Here is a 21760-nt window from a genome sequence, read left to right as displayed (position 1 = left end):
AAAGGAACGACATTTAGGAGATGATCATACCTCTTTCTAACGAATCTTTTCTTTTGCATTTCCTTAATGTGCTGGGACCACTGAGTTGTTCTGTTGTTGTGACATCCTTTACCAGATGTGCTTGGTACATGTCTTCTTCTACTCCTTTCATCAGATGTGATATTTTGTCAGCTAATATTATATTCAGATTCACAGTGCTGCAAAATACCAAAACATTCCATATGCAGGACTGTGTTGTTTCCCCCTGATGATGGGCCTGTTCTTCAGTTTTTCTTCCACTAAGCAGACTTGCTGCTGATTGTCACAGAATGTTTTCTTCAATTTGGCCTGGAATTTGTACCACCTATTGAGCTCGTCATTGTTCTCAGAACCACGGTTGGATTAAGCCATCCAGGTAAAAGAACACATTAGCGAAACACATCATGTCATCCCACCTATTGCATCCGGCAACTCTGTTGAATTCCTTCGGTCATTCTGTTGGCTTCTGACCGGCTTCTCTGGGAAACACCGATAGATACCCAATGTGTAACTGACTTACTACTATTCTGGAATCCATTGGTCTCCTAAATATACAATGCTTACAAACAATGTACTGCTTATATTCTGGTTCCTGCTCATGTAGGCAACAGCTTTTACATTACCTAATTGGAGCCCTGGTGATGTAAATGTTTTGAACGAACTGGCATCTCCACCAAACAATGTCATGTCGAACTCATAATCAAGTCAGTCACGTAATAAAACTGAACACCTACAGCTGTCCTTACGATGTTATCTATTATAAAACTACCAGTTTCAGTGCTTCAGTACACCATCTTCAGACTGTAACTGACGCTGAGGGGTTAACTCCAATCGTATACCTCATTCCATCAATTGCCAATGCCAATGAACTGGCTTTCACAGACTATCTGTAACAACAATATTGTGTCTCCAACAATAATATTAAAACCAGTTAGTACATGTATGTAAAACCAGTTCATATATTCCACTGATGGAACTGGGTATATTATTGGAGTTAATCCCTTCAGTGTCAGTTAAGGTCTGAAGATGGTGTACTGAAGCACTGAAACTGCTAGCCATATAATAGATAAAATGATAAGGATGGCTGTAAGTGTTCCATTTTGTTACCGCAAACCTCCAATCAGAAGCACGTACATACAAAAACAATCAAGTCAGTCCAGATCTGAAGGTAAAGTCATCAATGAAACACAACACTTAGCACTAGAAGCACTGTTGTTACTGAACCAATGTACAGCCAGAACAGAATTGACTTCCAGATGAAGAGTGCAGCTATTTTTACAACCACAGAATATTCCAAAACACTAGCATTTATACAAATACCAAATATTCCAGGGATTATGAATTACATACATAAGATATTTCAAGAACCTCCCAGAAATTGTAAATACAAAATAATATGTAACTGCTAGTGGTCAAGCCTGAACTAGTGATCCGCAGCATGCCAGGCAGTGATGCAGACCACTACACTACACTACACACACCACAGCTCGCAGCCATATACTACACATAGTGGATGTGATTCCATTTTCACACCACATATAAAGAGTGTAAAAAAACTATGTACACAACATTTTAAAGGCGATAACAAGAAACACATTTTTTATTTGACAAAAGGTCACCTATGCACAGGTCCACATTAGGGGACCACTAAAATTTAGATGCTGGTGATGTTCAGAGATGGTATTCAATACGATGAATTTAAAGATGTTACTGACCACCTATGAATATTATTATTATTATTATTATTATTATTATTATTATTTCTTTCTTGTCTCAGACGTTATGTCTGGTTAAAAATGGAAGGTGACGCGGACCTTGATCAAGCGTGACTTCCTTTTAACTGTATGGTATATGTTACATTGCATTTAGGAACTTTCGGGTAATTGAACAAGTGTCAATAATTACAGATTTCTGTAGTTGTATATATGTTTGGATGTAGCTGTATTGCATTGATGTACTGGTGGATATTGTGTGGTATGACTCCTGTAGTTGATAGTATAATTGGTATAATGTCAACTTTATCCTAATGCCACATGTCCTTGACTTCCTCAGCCAGTTGGATGTATTTTTCAATTTTTTCTCCTGTTGTATTGGGTATGGATATTTCGATTAGTTGTGTTAATTTCTTATTTTTATTGGTGAGTATGATGTCAGGTTTGTTATGTGATGTTGTTTTATCTGTTATAATGGTTCTGTTCCAGCATAATTTGTATTCATCATTCTTCAGTACATTTTGTGGGGCATACTTGTATGTGGGAACATGTTGTTTTATAAGTTTATGTTGTAAGGCAAGATGTTGAAGTATTATTTTTGCTACATTGTCATGTCTTCTGGGGTATTCTGTATTTGCTAGTATTGTACATCCACTTGTGATGTGATCTACTGTTTCTATTTGTTGTTTGCAAAGTCTGCATTTATCTGTTGTGGTATTGGGATCTTTAATAATATGCTTGCTGTAATATCTGGTGTTTATTGTTTGATCCTGTATTATTATTATTATTATTATTATTATTATTATTATTATAATAGCCCCCCCCCCCATGAACCATGCACCTTGCCGTTGGTGGGGAGGCTTGCGTGCCTCAACAATACAGATAGCCGTACCGTAGGTGCAACCGCAACACAGGGGTATCTGTTGAGAGGCCAGACAAACGTATGGTTCCTGAAGAGGGGCAGCAGCTTTTTCAGTAGTTGCAGGGGCAACAGTCTGGATGATTGACTGATCTGGCCTTGTAACACTAACCAAAACGGCCTTGCTGTTGTGATACTGTGAACAGCTGAAAGCAAGGGGAAACTACAGCCGTAATTTTTCCCGAGGGCATGCAGCTTTACTGTATGATTAAATGATGATGGCATCCTCTTCGGTAAAATATTCCGGAGGTAAAATAGTCCCAAATTCGGATCTCCAGGCGGGGACTACTCAGGAGGACGTCATTATCAGGAGAAAGAAAACTGGCGTTCTACGGGTCAGAGCATGAAATGTCAGATCCCTTAATCGGGTAGGTAGGTTAGAAAATTTAAAAAGGGAAATGGATAGGTTAAAGTTAGATATAGTGGGAATTAGTGAAGTTCGGTGGCAGGAGGAACAAGACTTTTGGTCAGGTGATTACAGGGTTATAAATACAAAATCAAATAGGGGTAATGCAGGAGTAGGTTTAATAATGAATAAAAAATGGGACTACGGGTAAGCTACTACAAACAGCATAGTGAACGCATTATTGTGGCCAAGATAGACACAAAGCCCATGCCTACTACAGTAGTACAAGTTTATATGCCAACTAGCTCTGCAGATGATGAAGAAATTGATGAAATGTATGACGAGATAAAAGAAATTAATCAGGTAGTGAAGGGAAACGAAAATTTAATAGTCATGGGTGACTGGAATTCAACAGTAGGAACAGGAAGAGAAGGAAACATAGTAGCAGAATATGGATTAGGGCTAAGAAATGAAAGAGGAAGCCGCCTGGTAGAATTTTGTGCAGAGCATAACTTAATCAGAGCTAACACTTGGTTCAAGAATCATAAAAGAAGGTTGTATACATAGAAAAAGCCTGGAGATACTGACAGGTTTCAGATAGATTATATAATGGTAAGACAGAGATTTAGGAACCAAATTTTAAAGTGTAAGACATTTCCAGGGGCATATGTGGACTCTGACTACAATCTATTGGTTATGAACTGCAGATTAAAACTGAAGAAACTGCAAAAACGTGGGAATCTAAGGAGATGGGACCTGGATAAACTGACTAAACCAGAGGTTGCATAGAGTTTCAGGGAGAGCATACGGGAACAATTGACAAGAATGGAGGAAAGAAATACAGTAGAAGAAGAATGGGTAGCTTTGAGGGATGAAATAGTGAAGGCAGCAGACAATCAAGTAGGTATAAAGATGTGGGCTAGTAGAAATCCTTGGGTAACAGAAGAGATACTGAATTTAACTGATTAAAGGAGAAAATTCATAAAATGAAGCAGGCAAAAAGGAATACAAACATCTCAAAAATCAGATCGACAGGAAGTGCAAAATGGCTAAGCAGGGATGGATAGAGGACGAATGTAAGGATGTAGAGGCTTATCTGACGAGGGGTAAGATAGATACTGCCTACAGGAAAATTACAGAGACGTTTGGAGAAAGGAGAACCACTTGTATGAATATCAAGAGCTCAGATGGAAACGCAGTTCTAAGCAAAGAAGGGAAAGCAGAAAGGTGGAAGGAGTATATAGAGGGTCTATACAGGGGCGATGTTCTTGAGGACAATATTATGGAAATGGAAGAGGATGTAGATGAAGATGAAAGGAGATATGATACTGCGTGAAGAGTTTGACAGAGCACTGAAAGACCTAAGTCGAAACAAAGCCCCGGGAGTAGACAAAATTCCATTAGAACTACTGATAGCCTTGCGAGAGCCACTCCTGACATAACTCTACCATCTGGTGAGCAAGATGTATGAGACAGGCGAAATTCCCTCAGACTTCAAGAAGAATATAATAATTCCAATCCCAAAGAAAGCAGGTGTTGACAGATGTGAAAATTACCGAACTATCAGTTTAATAAGTCACAGCTGCAAAATACTAACACGAATTCTTTACAGACGAATGGAAAAACTGGTAGAAGCCGACCTCGAGGAAGATCAGTTTGGATTCCGTAGAAATGTTGGAACACGTGAGGCAATACTGACCCTACGACTTATCTTAGAAGACAGATTAAGGAAACGCAAACCTACGTTTCTAGCATTTGTAGACTTAGAGAAAGCTTTTGACAATGTTGACTGGAATACTTTCTTTCAAATTCTGAAGGTGGCAGGGGTAAAATACAAGGAGCGAAAGGCTATTTACAATTCGTACAGAAACCAGATGGCAGTTATAAGAGTCGAGGGACATGAAAGGGAAGCAGTGGTTGGAAAGAGAGTGAGAGAGAGTTGTAGCCTCTCCCCAATGCTATTCAATCTGTATATTGAGCAAGCAATAAAGGAAACAAAAGAAAAGTTCGGAGTAGGTGTTAAAATCCATGGAGAACAAATAAAAATTTTGAGGTTCGCCGATGACATTGTAATTCTGTCAGAGACAGCAAACGACTTGGAAGAGCAGTTGAACGGAATGGACAGTGTCTTGAAAGGATGATACAAGATGAACATCAACAAAAGCAAAACGAGGATAATGGAATGTAGTCAAATTAAGTCGGGTGATGCTGAGGGAATTGGATTAGGAAATGAGACACTTAAAGTAGAAAAGGCATTTTGCTATTTGGGGAGCAAAATAATTGATGATGGTCGAAGTAGAGAGGATATAAAATGTAGACTGGCAATGGCAAGGAAAGCGTTTCTCAAGAAGAGAAATTTGTTAACATTGAGTATTGATTTAAGTGTCAGGAAGTCGTTTCTCAAATTATTTGTATGGAGTGTAGCTATGTATGGAAGTGAAACATGGACAGTAAATAGTTTAGACAAGAAGAGAATAGAAGCTTTCGAAATGTGGTGCTACAGAAGAATGCTGAAGATTAGATGGGTAGATCACATAACTAATGAGGAGGTATTGAATAGAATTGGGGAGAAGAGGAGTTTGTGGCACAACTTGACTAGAAGAAGGGATCGGTTGGTAGGACATGTTCTGAGGCATCAAGGGATCACCAATTTAGTACTGGAGGGCAGCGTGGAGGGTAAAAATCGTAGAGGGAGACCAAGAGATGAATACACTAAGCAGATTCAGAAGGATGTAGGCTGCAGTAGGTACTGGGAGATGAAGAAGCTTGCACAGGATAGAGTACCATGGAGAGCTGCATCAAACCAGTCTCAGGACCGAAGACCACAACAACAACAACATTATTATTATTATTTCTTTCCTTTCTCAGATGTTATGTCTGTTATTGTTATTATTATTATTATTATTATTATTATTTGGGGGGGAGAGGGGGGAAGGGATGGAGCTTTTGTTTGTGGGACCCTGACACACATTGTGCAGAAGAGATAGTTAACCATTCAGCTAAAGCTGTAGCCATTGTTTGTGAAACACCAGGTTATTTTGAGCATGTTAGATAATCATTAGGATACAGATGCCAAACATGCATTAATATAAAGGGACAACATTTTCAGCAACATACCTAAAAGAACATTTATCTCGCAGCTCTCTGAACACCCTCTCTAAACATCACTAGCATCAAAAGCTTCATGGTTCACCTGGGATATATTTATCACTTAAACCGAAGTATTTCTTTGTATCACCTCTACACACATCCATGAACCATGGGCCCTGATGAGGCAGGGTGGCTTTAGATCTTCAAAGATACAGATAGCCCTATTGCAGGTGCAATGACAACAGAGGGATATCCATGGAAAGGCAAGACAAGCATGTTCCTAGAGATGGGCAGCAGGCTTTTTACAAGTTGCAGGGGTAATGGTCTGGATGAAAGAAAGATCTGGCCCTATAATGTTAGCCAATGTAACAAAACTGCCATCTTATATACTGGAATGTGGAATGTTAGTTAATACGGTAGGTAGGTAGTTAATACAGTAGGTAAGTTGAAGTAACAGTGGGAACTGGAGAAGTACGATGGCAGGAAGAACATGGTTTCGCGCCAGGTGAGTACCCAGTTATAAACAAAAAATGAAATAGGATTAACTCTCACAGTAACAAGCCATTTTCAGTAACGTGTGTTACCAAGGGGGGGAGGGCAGGGGGGGCCAGGGTACTTTGCACACTTAGGCATAAAACATAGTTTTGCGAGAAGAATTATTCACTACTTTCTTCGGAATCTACTTCCCACTTGGAACATACAACAGTTTTTTTGCTGTGTTTACAACATGTGTATCTCTTACAATTGTTGCAGATTATCGTTGTTTTGTTCACTTTGTTGTACTTTTCTGTTTTGTAACACCTTTCACTAATACACAAATGACATCTACCATTACCTCCACGAGCTTCCTTTGCACCGAAGTTGTGCTTGATTTTCCATCTGAGAATATCTTCCATACCTGAAACTACAGGCTTTGGCAGTCCTGCAATATTTGTAGCCTTTTCTTTAATATATGGTTTTATGACCTGTAGTCCGAGGTCTTGAAGAAAAAGTCGTCACTTAATAGGGTTTTTCTTATTCCAGTGGGTGAAGTTTAACAAAAATAGCGTATAATTATTTGCTGCTGCTATGTCCACAAGAGTATAGAAAACAGACAGCCGCCATCTTCTTGTAGGCGTCTTAGATGAATATTTCCTCACCATGTGATCTATCGTGTCCGTGCCACCTTTAGTCTCATTATAATGAAAATTTATAACTGTTTTCTTCTTAGTGTCAGTACATGAACCAATTGTAGCGTCATAAAGTTGAGATAATATAAACAGCAGATTACTTTTGGGTTTTTCACGGGGGATATAAGAAACAATCATGACTGGAATATTTTCGGTACTAATATCACTGAAAGCAAATTTACTAGAATATAATTCTCGTCTTGAGGTATATGTTTCTTAACAGCTTGTAATGTTCCCATGAGAGTTAGCTTGTGATTCCTCCATAGACCTTCAGCCAAATCAATTGAAGTGTAACATCTGCGTGTGGTGACTCTTCGCCCTGAATTATGTATAGGAACCACCAGGCATTTGACCACAGCTGCAGTGGCATTTGATTGTTGTGTACCATCATTTCTTTTCCCAGCATAAGGCTCCATGCTGATAACATATCTGGTTTTGGCATCTGTGAGCATGCGTGTAAGTATACCGTTTTTACCAGGTTTTTCCTTCATGACAACCTCGAAGGGACACATGCCACGGAACAATGACAACAATTGATCAATAACAACAGAATAATATTTCGGCAGTAATTCATTCATTTTATCAAAAACTTCTCGTATTGCAGCAAACTTATCACGTTTCCTGCCATCACTTCACGACTCTCTGTCATCAAATCTTATTATTTTAGTAAGCTGTTGGAATCTGGTTTGGCTCATGGTAGCAGTATAAACAAGCCTTCCTGAAGTGTAGGATCGTAAATCTGTAACAGATGACTTACTGTCGTTTTCCTTCCCCATAATAATAAGTAGCCCTATATATGCCATGAATTCAAGTCTGTCTGTCTTGGGTATTTTCAGCCTCAATGCCTCTTCATTGGTATCCTTTATTATGTTGTTGAGAATTTCTGGAGACAAAATCTTTTCAAATGGTTTCTCTTGTTGTTCCTACTTTAATTTCGTCTCTTGTGCCTTCTCTTTCTGTCACCATGTTTTGTGCTACTCGTCTTCTAATGTGAGGAGATTTGGAGCTACAAATTTTTCCAGTGCTTGTAACAGACTTGTCACTAACCTCGCAAGCTGCGTCATCTTCAGTTTTCAGTGCCCAGAGTTCGTCTTCAGTGTTTGTAGGTACTCTATCACTGTCCAAAGCCTCGTGCACAACACAGTCCTCTTCGGGTTAACTCAACACATCATCAGTTTCATCAAATTAAATTTGAATATCTGTAGATTTTTCCAAAATCTTGTGATATTTCTCTGCAGGAGTGACTGTCGATACATTTCAAATCACAGCTGTATCTAACACTGGGCTAAGTGCCACTGAACATGAAACAATAAAGAAACAAAGGGATATGAAGCATTGTTGAGACCATTGTCGCTGTCAACCCAGAGAAATATAATGTCCACATGTTCTAAGGTCATGTAATGCTATTATTTGTGGAGTAAGATGACCGTTACGGGAAGTCGCATCTACTACCTGTGGGGGGACACTTTATGACCACCTCCCTCAAACTTAAATGTTCAATTAAGCTTAAACGAAAAATGTAAAACAATCACAGAATCTGGAAGAAGACTTCATTCAAGACAATAAATATTTTTTACAAAATTTTAAAAAATGTAGTACCTGACTAGATTTCAAGAATTTCAAAAGGTGGGCATAAAGTAATCCCTCCTTGGTACTGCAAGGGTTAATGCATTAGTAGGTCTAATAATGAATAAGAAAATAGGAATCGCATAAGATACTAGGAACAGTATCGTCGCGAGATAGACACGAAGCTTACATCCAGCACAGCAATACTAGTTTATATGTCAACTAGCTATACATATGATGATGAGATTGAAATCTTTGCAGAAAAGAGAAGTAACTGCGTGAATCTCAGAGCTCAGATGCCAAGCCAGTACTAAGCAAAGGGAAGGAATATATAGAAGGCTATACATGGGAAATGAGCTTTAAGACAATATTGTAGAAAAGGAAAAGGAAGTAGATGAAGAAGGGATGGGAGCTATGATACTGTGAGAAGAATTTGACAGAGCACTGAACGACCTAATTGAAAATTTGGCCACTCAATTAGATGACATTCCCTAAGAATTATTGAGATACTTGGGAGAGTTCCCCACGAAAAAACTGTTCCATCTGTTATGCAAGATATAAAAGGCAGGCAAAATACCGTCGGACTTCAAGAAGAATGTTAACGATGGAATCAGCTGCTGTAGTTGTAAAATTATTTGTTGACTGAAGTGTTTACACACCAGGTTCCAGGGACACAGCCCAATCTCTCGCTGTATCTATAAAAAGTAGAGCAAAGTGTCCATTTCAGAGATAACTAACAAGGCACCACATCATCATACCTGCCTCATCAGATTAAATAACCAAATGTGCCTGTACAAAAAGCAACAAAAGCATGGGTACATTTGGGTATTTAATCCGAGCCACATAAGGCATATGTTATGCTTTCAAAAAATGGAAAGCCCAGGGCAGAATAATAAAAAAGCTTAAATGTGCAGCAGTCTTTTAACTGCAACTATGTGCAACTCATCATCTTCCCTGTACGGTGGATAGCAATCCAACATTTACATAAAACTGAACAATGAAAAGATGGACTGTAACAATAAAGGAACAGAATAGTTGCTACTCACCAATATAGCGGAGATGCTGAACCGCAGAAAGCCGCAACAAAAGCTCTATGGTTAGTAGCAACTACCTTTTTCATTATATTGTTACTTTTCATAAAATTGTTGTTATTCCATCCTGCACTTTCCACTGTTTGATTCTCCCTAGCGGCTTTTCTTCCATCCCACAACCTGGTGCTGTTTTCCTTTGTTACTACTCTCTAACACCTTGTCTTACTTCTTAATGATTGTCCTTTTCTCACTCTTCTTTACTGAGTTTTATCTGCTGTCTGGAGAAAAATCTTTTGGCCAAAAGCTCAACTGATAGCAGTCTTTCCGTTGTCCTGTCTGTGACTCATTGTCTCCTCTACGTGATAGTAATCCTTTTTATAATACAGATGTGGTGCCTTGTAAGTTGCTTTTGACAAGGACACTTCGTAATAATATTTAAAGATACACCTGGAGATAGGGCCAAGTCCCTGAAACTTCGTTTTGTGAAGACTTCAGTCAATAAATAATTTTACGACTGTTGCATATGGTTTCACCATGAACATTACATATAACACTTGTGGATGTCCCGCTGAAAAACATTTATCACGAAGAATGTAATAATCCCAATTCCAAAGAAAGTAAGTGCTGGCAGGTGTGAATACTACCAAATTATGAGTTTTCTAAGTCATGGTTGCAAAATACTGAAACAAATTATTCACAGAGGAATGGAAAAGCTAGTAGAAGCTAACTTCGGGGAAGATCAGTTTGGGTTTCCGAGAAATGGCAGAACACTTAATGCACTACTGACCATCTTTTCTTATCTAATAGGTTAACCAAAGGTGAACCTATATTTATCACACTTGTGAGTTCAGAGTAAGCTTTTTACAATGTTGGCTCGAACACACTATCTGAAATACTGAAGGATAACACACAGGGAATGTAAGATTGTATACAGGCTTGTACAGTAACCTGATTAAAGTTTTGAGAGCAGAAGTACATGAAAGGAAAGAAGTAGTTCAGTGGGAATTAATAGGAACTGAGCTTTCCTGGTGGCACTGTAATTCTGTCAGAGACGACAAATGGCTGGGAAGAGCAGTTAAACAGAATGGATAGTGTCTTGAGAAGAGGTTATCAGATGAGCATCAAAAAAAGTAAAACAAAGGTAATGGAATGTAGTCAAATTAAATCAAGTGGAGCTGTGGGAATTACGTTAGGAAACAAGACACTGAAACTAGAAGATGGGGTTTGTTACTTGGACAACAAAATAACTGACAATGGCCTAAGTAGAAGGGATATAAAATACAGACTAGCTGTGTCAAGGAAGGCATTTCTGTAAAATGACGGAGCTGGTAATATCAAAAATAAGCTGGAGCATAGTGCCATATCAAAGTGGAACACAGACAATACGCAGTTCAGACGAGAGGAGAATAAAAGCTATTAAAATGTGGTTGTACATAAGAATCCTGAATATCAGATGACAATAAGCAGTTCAGATGAGAGGAGAATAAAAACTATTAAGATGTTGAAGATCAGATTGGTAGCTCACATAACTAATGAGGAGGTACTAAAAGAGATTGGGGAAACAGAAATTTATGACACAACTTGACTAAAAGGAGAAATTGGCCGATAGGACAAATTCTGGGACATCAAGAAACTGTAAGTTTTGCACTGGAGGGACATGGGGAGATGGGGACTAAAACTGCAAAGGGAGACCTAGGCACAAAAAAATTACAATAGTTACTCAGATGTGAAGAGGCTTGCACAGGGTAGACTAGAGCTGCATCCAATCTGTCTCCAAACTAAAGACCACAAGGATGTTAACCCACTACAATCTTGTATACATAGTTCTTTTTACACCCTGTATAACTTATTTATTATCAGTGTGGCTGGTAAATATTATGCAAAAGTTTGAAAACAAACCACAGCTGCTACACACAACTGTTGGGTTCCTCTCAACTCATGATCTACATGACCTGCCCCATTTCCCAACCAGTTATTTTCTCCCAGATGAAAGAATGTAGGCCTGCAGTTCCCAAAGATAGGACTAACATAATCTATTTTAACTTATTCTTTAGGCAGTACTACAAACCCCAAGTCCTGAGGTATGTACTACTCTGTTTTTCTGCAGTTTTAACTATTTGGTAAACTGAATTTTCCCACTGATACCATATAAAACTTGAATTATTTCACATTCTCAAGGACTCTCCTTCTGCATGAGAGCTACAGAACATGGTAATAAAGAGGGACAAATTGCACCACTAAATGAACATTTGGCCCATTCACTCAAACAACTGATGAAAGAGTGTCTGATGGTGCAACTATTCTTGCTACTAAAGCATTGTCCCCTTAGATTTCTTACACTACACAATAAGTGTTCTCAATTACTTCTTTTGTGGCTTATCATTACACACACATGAAAAAGCCGCGTGCAGAATAACGATTTGGGGGAATCCTGGTGCTCAGTTCCTATCTGAACTAGAAACATGGGATGAAAAGCATCTGGTTTACCCCAGACCAGTGGCAATTTGTATAGCTATTCAAACATGTATCTTACTGTAGCTATGCTACAGTATATTAAGCAAAGTTTGAATGACAAACCAGAGCTGGCGCCCAGGAAAATTGCGCGAATCGATTAATGGCGTTTGCAAAAGATTTTAAATGGGCTGAAATTAATGCTCAGCTAATGGCAACATTTGTATGCACACCCTTTGGATTTTATGTGCAAAAACATCCAAAAAACGTGTTTTTCGGGCAAGTTTTTGAAGCGCGCCACTTCTATACTTTAAACTTGTATGAACTGGTTCAAACTTTGCATAAAAGTAGATAAACAGATAAAATCAAAATGAAATTTTTCTATCCAATAATCTTTATCTCTTGTCGAGACATGATGGTTTAGCACATAAAATGAGTTCTTACATGAACTGAATGTGCAGAAATGGTTTAAAGGGAGTCAAATAAGTACATAAATAAATGCATTCTTACGATAAAATTGAAAAATTGCATTTAAAAATCTAACTTCATTTGGATTTTATGTGTGAAAAATGTGTTTTATGTGCACCACTCCCGCATTCAGACTTTTGCGAATTGGTTCAAATTTTGTAAGAAGGTAGACAAATAGCATAATTAATGGTGGTCATGTTATTTTGTGAAAGCTTTATCCATTGGCATAAGACAACTAACATTGTTTGAAAGACAATAAAAAACCTACACCACATCAATTGCCACCTGAGTCAACAAAAATCTACATCAGTTGCCTAGCTATGGCAGTCTAATGTCATAATTATTAGAGAGGGAACCAGAATGAAAAATGCTCCTATCATAGCACAAAAAAGGCGAATATGTCCTGTGCAGAGACGTGAAAGATGCAAACTAGCTTTTCAACTTATCTGGTAGCTTCATAGACACTTAAATAAAAACACCTTCACATATTTGCACATTTTTACGAGTTAAACCTACTTCCCCAGTGCAGTGAGCTCTTTTATCTGCAAAGTATTGGTATACTGACATCTTGCAATTTATAGGCTATAGTCCCTGATCCTGTGACCAAGACCCAGCCATCATATGGCTGAAGAGCATACAAGTAATAGCTAAAAATGTTTTTATGGAGGGATAAAATTTCTGGGGGTGGATTCTTCCTTGGGGGATACTGAAATATTTTTTTTCTTTTTTAATTTCTGAGTGGAAGTGGGGGTTAGTTTTTTCCCCGAAGGGATTATTTCTCCACCAAACACACCCCATGTTTCATGTATAATGAGTCGTGTAAAAACAGACACAAATTAATGTGGCGGTTGAGAATGGGATGTCTCTTAATAAGAAGTATCCAAGAATGGGGGTGCATGCATCCTAAGCCTTAATGACATGTTGTGTCTTATCACATGACATAACAAATGCCATGTTGGCCGACATGATAGCATGAGTTGTGTTATATGACATGGCATCAAGTATCATGTCCATTTACTTGATATGATGCATAATATTATACGTCAAGGGTACTAAAATAAACAAGTAAAAAAAAAAAAAAAATATTTCAAGATGTTTTTATTTTTTTGTCATTGAAGCTGCCAGATTAGTTGAAAAACTAGTTCCCTTCTTTTACATCCCTAATTCTGCCCAGGACATATATGCCTCTTTTGTGTTATGCTAGGAAGTTTCTTCATTCAGGTTAATGTGTTGGCCATGCAGGTAGACCTCTTTTGACCCAACTTACAGACAATGTTTAATCCAAAATGTTCAGTACTTCTACCTCACAAATTTCAAGCAATGCACACAAAATAATGTTTTCACTAATACTGATAAATTCCTACAAAGTTAAAAGCACCTGATATTGACTTCAGTCTGAATGCATTTCCCAGCATGGAACTGAACACCTACCTTGATTAACCGAAATGTAATATACAGTCATCAACAGTAATATAGACAGTCCATAACTACACGCTCACAGTTAATATTATTATTGTTTACAATTGTGTATTCAGTCAATGCTGCAATTGCAATAAATTACTCACTCTGCACAATATTCAATATAGTCACAATTCACACACTTCCTTGCAATCAAAGTTATGGAATGACTTTGGATAACATTAGCAGCAAGGGTCGAAAATGCTCTATTTTGTTACCAACAATATAAGGAATAGGATAGACTGCTACTCACTGTAAAGATGACCCACTGGGTTGCAGACGGGCACAACGAAAAGACTGTTACACATAGCTGGATATGTAAAGCTCTTTTCGTTGTGTTTGTCTGCAACTCAACAGGTCATCTTTAAGGTGAGTAGAAATCTAGCTTTTCCCTTATACTGTTGTTATTCCAACCTGTTTCCATGGTTTTATTTTGTTATCTCTTTACTAGCACAAAGTCTATTGGTAACCTTTTCGATTATCCTCCATTTCTTCATTTGTTTATGCATCATGTCCTGTAACTGTCACCAAAAAAGGAAACTTTTGGAAATCCAGAACAAGAAAAGGTATGCAAATCTTAAGCTGTACACTCACTGCATTAACGATAAACTAGGATTATGAATAAATCCTTTGCTGTATCTAAAGTTCTTGTTTTGTTAGTGATCGATTTCAGTGCTACAAAGCACCTCCTTCAGAATCCTTCAGAGATGCACTGCTTTTTATAGATTGTGAGGTGAAATGATGGGAAACTACCATGTAGAGCTGACCAACAGAAAGGGCACTTTTGACAACACCCAATAAATCAAGATCATTAAATACAACTTCTTCTTCTTGTTCTCTCTCTCTCTCTCTTCCCCCCCCCCCCCCCCCCCCCCCCAGTAGCTGTCAGCATCCATGATCTGTCTGAAGATGGATACACAAAGAAAAACTACAAGATTAAGTCAAAGTATCTCTACAACCTCATTTGTTACAAGAACAGTTAAAAATTTACATTATTATTTTTTTGATGTAGTGATCCTGCTTTTCAATTCACTTGGTCCGTCATAGTACAATCTTCTCAATACCTGAGTAAAAAGTCACATACACACCACTTCCTCCATATTTCCATGACCTCTTAAACTATCTTTACGTAGACCAAACAAATGCAAATCTGATGGGCCAAGATCAAGAGCATATGAAGGATACTCAGACACCTCAAAATGTTTATTCTGAAGAGTTTCAGCAATGCGAGCAGAAATATGTGGATGTGCGTAATCATGCAAACGAAGAATGCCATTTCAAAGATTAGATTAGATCAGATCAGATTTACTTTAATTCCAATTGACCCGTAGTGAGGAGGTCCTCCAAGATGTAGAACATGTCAGAAAAACAACAATACATGACAAATATTTACAACTCAAACAAATAAGCTAATGTACATTGACATTTGTTCCAAATTTTGGGTTATAACTCATCGCAAAGACTTATCATTGTAATGTTTACTATGTACCACTTTTCCAGTTAGTGTTCCAAAATTGGCCCTCATGCATTCCAAAAAAACTGTCAGCATAACTTTTCTTGCAAAGGGCTGACTCCTGAATTTCTTTTTGCGTGGTGTCTCCAGTCCATGCTCTCCATAATTTTGGTCCCTGGTTCAAACTTGTGAGCCAGTGCTTCACCTCCAGTAATGATTTATTTCAAATGTGTTCTCTCATAATGTTGGTCCCTGGTGAAAATTGATGAACCTGTGCTTCATCTCCAGTGACAATTTATTTCAAAAACATTTTGCCTCCTTTAGCATGATGGTTTAGCATGACAGGTTATCACATGATTATGCCTGTGCTCTTCACTGAGTTCTTCACACAGATAATACAAAAGGTGCATAAGAGCAAAAAGTGAACTTGTTTGAGAATGCTGAAACCTGGCACAAGTGAGGGAAACCATGTCATCTAGCAGCTGGTGAGCATATTAAACCGTGTTGCCAAACTAATAATGGTTAGAATGAAGCTTCATATACTTATCGACTTCAATTGTATCATTGTCATCTTAATATTATTTTTGTTCATACCAGCTACATCTAACTTAATAAGTTAGCAAGAAAACTGCTACTCTGAAAAAAGGCTACTGCTTACTCAGTTTCATCAAATAGCTGCTTTAATGTTCTGCTGCTAAGCTTGCATGGATACACAAGTATTTTTCAAAGAAAATAGTTAGTTACATCTGAAACAACAGGGTTCTCTTTACAATACACTGGGGCCATGTGTAAATACATGCACAGAGAGAAAATTTGTTAGCCTGGCAACCAGGTGGAATTGATACCAACTAAAGTTTGATTTTGGCATGCTGGTGCTCATCATGGGATGCAGTATATTTTTGTTTATACAGGTTTCAAAAGTTTTCTTGTCAGACATGTTTCAATCATGTAGGCCAACTTTAATACAGTAATGTCACATCATATCCTTAATAAAACAATGATAAATGTGCCGTGAACAAAAATGGGACTATGTCAAAAATATAAGAAACACAAATTTTCAATCATGGAGCAAAAAAATATTCTCCTTATTCTTGTATGTGCACTAAGAGTTGCTATTCAATTCCATAATTAGTTACGCAGTCAACTACAACTGTTCTCCTGGCTTAGGCATTTTTTCTTCCAGTTGGCTTTCTATTATTTTTCTGCTTCCCACTACCCCACATTACATTTCCCCTTTTTAAATCGTTGCTCTTGATTCTTATGAGTTGTTTGAACACAGTAAATTTTAATTTGAGAATCAAAAAGCCTTCATCAGTCATGTCTTGTGCAAAGTAACACATTTAGCTTTGATGGAGTTCCTGCCCTCGTATTCACATGGAATGGAACAGAAAAGATAGGCTCCTTAGATTGGAACAGAACCGAGACAATTAAAAGTGTCAAATGTTAACAGTATTCACAAAACTATGTCAGTCCTTAACAGTCCCAAAACATTGCTTTTTGCCACAATTTGGTGATGGCCATATTTCGGGCAGACAGTTATTTATCATGCAGAAATAAAGTACTCTGCAGAAGTTGGTATAAGAATGGCTGTTTTCTCACATGAGCATGTCACTAATGAGGTGGGATATCAACATTACATGATAGGGATACAAGGTTGACAGGAATACAAGGTTTCAAATTGGTACATGGGACAGGACTGGTCTTCCTTATCATTGTCATGGCCCACGAGCCAGGGTTCTGGACATAGCAGAAGCATAAAGAGAGAGACAAAGGTGTTTCATGGGTAAGATGGGCAGCAAATCAACAGTTTGGCAGAGGCAGGGCTGATATCGGGGAGAGCCTCAAGAAAGGCACGCAATCCTCAGTCAGAGAATGTGGTCAAGTTGTTCCAGTCCATGGTGATATGGAGTGTTTGGAAATACTTCACTGAAGCTGCTGTTGGGTGTACTTAAAGAGTGCTATGAATATGGCAGGAGACAACTGAACTCTTCTTTGCGCTGTATGTTTATTTCTTGGCTTCCTCTGCTACACTGATATCAGCATAAAACATATTAGTTTTTTACCAAATAGATAAGATGTATCTGCTTTTCTATTGATGGTTGGTTGGTTGATTTGAGGGAGGGGACAAATGACGAGATCAAGGGTCCCATAAGATTAGCGAAGGAAGTTGGTCGTGCCATTTCGAAGAAAACATCCCTGCATTTGCTTCAAGCGATTTAGGAAAATCACAGAAAACCTAAATCAGGATGGCCGGATGCAGGTTTGAACCTCCCAAATGAGAGTTCAGGGTGGTAATTCTATTGAAGGAACTATTCACAAAGATGCCTTCCGGCTCACTGATAGTCAGCTCTAAATGACAGTTTCCCATCATTTCCACATGAAACCTTCCAACCTCACCATCTTAGCATCTGTGGTAAAAGCAATGTGTATATGCTGACCTTCTATATAAATAGAATTGCTCATAACACCTTTATCTCCATTGCTAATGAAAGAGTAGCTTCGTGGCTACACAGTTAAAATTTCAACGTATAGGTTCAAAATGTTGAAGGTTTTAGTCTCCATTCATCTTAGAATATTTATAATACTTAACAAAACATTACTCCAGCAACAGTTCACGAAAAATCAAGATGCCTCTTGGTTTGGATTGCATGTTAAGCTTTAGTCAGTCGTAACCGGTTGGGTGACCCTGTTCTCACATCAGAAACAAGGACATGCCATATTCAATATCATAAATCCTAATAGAGCACTGTTTTGTTGAAATCAACCTTCTGATTGATGAATGTTTTGCTTTGCTTTATTAATCCAAGGAGAGACCTTCTGTACTATTTCACCTACCATTAAAAATACTGCATGATCTAAAAAAGCAAACAAGTATTGTGCATAACAATACTGTCCTGGCTCACTATATACCAACCAACTAGCACAATGACTTTTTTTTTTTTTTTTTTAATTCGTGCTCTGAAATGAGACCCACCTTGAGAACTATTGTCATTAAACCTCCTGAGATGGCTTCCCATACCCTTTAAAATTTCACATTGTGATCATTCTTCGCCTAATCCCACCCAACAATATAAATTCTTATGCGAAGGATCACATTCTTTGGCCTACCGCAAAATCTATTCTATGCATCTTACTACAATTTCCTATAGCAGTAATTTGATTGGTAAGAACTGTTTCACCACTGCAAGAAACAATGACGAAATAACCTCATATCTGGTGATAACCACGATTCAAGCTTCAATGTTAGCATAATGACATCTATCTCAGACTCTGCTACTGATTAACGAACAAGTGTGTTTATGTCAATAACACACTTCTTATCACTATTCCTCCTCCTCAGCACAATGGCCGTTTCTTGATGCCTCTTTCAACACATAGGCAATTTGGATTATTTCTCATAGCACTTGCACCTTGTTATTTGCATCTTCATTTTGAAAAATGAAGAAACTGCAAGACAGTTGCTTAATCCACATTTTTTTCTTGTTGATGGAACTGGTTCAGAACACATAAAACTGGTCTTGGAAATAAAATCACTTTCCTATTTATGCTCCTGGTCGCGTAGCACGGAGGAATGATTGTTATGGAATTTTCGTCCCTTTTACTCTTTTGCCATGGAACCCTTGGTTCCATGACACTATGGAGTGAGTATGACAGATGATTAAGTGATTTTTTTTTTTTTTTTTACACTAAATCATGGAACTTTTAAGTGTTACAAAACCAGTTGTGTACACAATAAAAGACTGTGGATTACGCAACCATCCTTCAGTTTCTTTATTTTTCTGAATGGTCTTGTACAGTTGTGGCTGCCCCAGAAGAAAAACTCTTCGTCTACTTGCACCTTCCATGGATTACAATCCCATTCTCCTTCTATGATGTGGAACAATTCACTTTTCAATTATAATACAATTTCTCAGTGAAAAATAATGCAACATACTGACAATTTATAAGACTGACTTTTACATTTTTAAGTTCTCTTTTTCCATGTGTTAATCTGTAACTAACACTATGTGACGAGTGAGGTGGTGGGCTGGTTTATTGACGTAACTGGGTAAATGGTCAAATATCTGTATACTTCACTGCTTTCTGTGGCACACTAAGGCTGAGTGATAAACAGAGTAAGCCAATTCTTCTAGTACTATATTTATAAATGTTCATGTCAAGAAGAGGACCTACCCTCCCTCTCTCCCACTTTCTTTTTTTGCATATGCGCACTTCAACCACTTAAACGGTATCTAAGTGTGTTAATCCCCTCCCTCACTGCCTACACTCTGTTCATTTTGCCCTCATCTGTTTTCATCTCTTTCCTCGGTGAAAAATTATTTACCTTTTCATTTCTTCCATATTTTGCAACAGCTATTTCCCATTCTCCTGCACTGTTTGCTACTTATTTCATTTGTTTCTACTGCTACTATATTCATTCAGTTTTACTGCCAGTTTCCTCTCTTCAGTCTTTATTTTATCAATGTGGTCTCTGTCTATTAAGATCCTTGCCTGATCTCATATGCTTTGTCACATTAGATTAAAAAACTTCTGATTTGAAAAGCAAATGTATTACTGGTTTTGTACATGAAACAATTGTTAAGAACTGTTTTTCCAAAATTAATTATTTAAAAATTATGTAAAAATACAAGACTAAATGATTCAGCACCTGGGAGGCAAAATCTTCAAAAACAATACAATAACCATAATGGAGTATGAACATTTAAACTACTTTGATATACAACCCATTTTCCAGCCATGACACACCATGTTCTTTTGGATTTCTTGCTTACAGACTGTGATGATATCTCCAATAACTGAACCTTACTGATAGGAAGGAAACTTGGGTTTGATTAATAATATGGAAACTGTTTACCTGCTACTGTTGTTGCTATGTCTTTGAAGAGAGATTCAAGTTGAGAATGCCTTTCTTTGTCTGAAACTTGGAGTTCACCTTTCGCCAAAATTTCTTTGCAAATTTCTGTCTGATCATCTTTCCCAAATGCTTTTATCAAATCATCTTTTTTGGCAACTTGTCCCTTTGAAACATTTGTAAATACAGTGTGGGTTTGCAATACTTCATCTATGTCCTTTTCTCTGTAAGGAAAGAGAGAACATTTGTTTAATACACAATAAATTAGTTTAGATTCTGTTTCTGATGTACTTCTATGAAGAATTGAATTGTATCTACTTGTTTTACTGTGTAGATTAGTGTTTGCTAAATTACTCTAAGTTCTGCATAAATTTTAGTGCATGAGTTGAACTTGGATTGCATCCAGCAACTTCTCAAGTTAGTGTTACATTACTTGTGACCTAAGTAAAAATTTGTTCATAAAGAGTTGGAAGCTGCATTGGCCATACTCAACATGCTTCAGCCTGTTGCCCTGGGCTGTGGAGGTGTTAGTGCACCTAAGACGAATATTTTGGCATCTCTGGAGTCTATAGCACCACCTGGGATCCCTGATGCCATTGCACGTTCCGATTTGCATGTTTCGTCCAATCGATCCGATTTGCATGTTCCATCCCGTCGACATTACCTGATGGTGCTTGGCAAACTATGCTGTGGTCACGAATCTCTGGACAGAAGGCGAAAGTGGCTACCAATTGCATGGCTGTCCTCTTACGTCTCAAGAACGGTTTGTGGTGTTGCCCACCACTCAAAATACGTCTGAATCAGCACATGATGCCTTGCCTGTTAGGTCTGTGGCCAATCTTTCTTAGCAGTCTGCAAAAGCACAGAGGATAGGATTGCTTCTTATTGGGAGCTCCAATATTAGACAGGTGATTTAGCCGCTCAGGCAAATAGCATACGGGTTGAGAAAGAAGGCCAATGTCTACTCAGCTTGCTTGCTGGGTGCCTTGCCATACATGTGAACAATGCTCTGCCAACAGCAACTGAGTGCAATGGGTGAACGCAGCGCAAATGACGGCTCATTTCAGCATGAATGGCACATGTCGCCCAGGGTCAGAAGCCACATTTTGTTTCTATAGATGGCTAACTGATTTCGTGGAGGCAGCTAGCCTCATTCATTGCAGGGAAGCAGAGATCATTTTATAGTGTTGTTCCCAGAACCAATCGTGGTCTTGTGTGGAGTGCTTA

The 21760-nt window shown here is 38.1% G+C and overlaps 1 protein-coding gene across 1 annotated transcript in view; it reads right to left on the bottom strand.

Annotated features, from left to right (window-relative positions):
- The window catches only part of LOC124602172 (ribosome maturation protein SBDS), a 53178-nt gene that overhangs the window by 25226 nt on the left and 6192 nt on the right, over window positions 1-21760 (bottom strand). The window contains exon 2 of the mRNA XM_047136302.1: window positions 20537-20757. Within this exon, the coding sequence (XP_046992258.1) occupies window positions 20537-20757 (221 nt within the window). The remainder of the gene's footprint in view (window positions 1-20536; window positions 20758-21760) is intronic.

Source organism: Schistocerca americana, chromosome 1 (genome assembly GCF_021461395.2).
Source record: "Schistocerca americana isolate TAMUIC-IGC-003095 chromosome 1, iqSchAmer2.1, whole genome shotgun sequence".
Lineage (NCBI taxonomy): Eukaryota > Metazoa > Arthropoda > Insecta > Orthoptera > Acrididae > Schistocerca > Schistocerca americana.
Note: the sequence above shows the minus strand (reverse complement) of the source record. Positions and strands in the feature narration are given on the sequence as shown.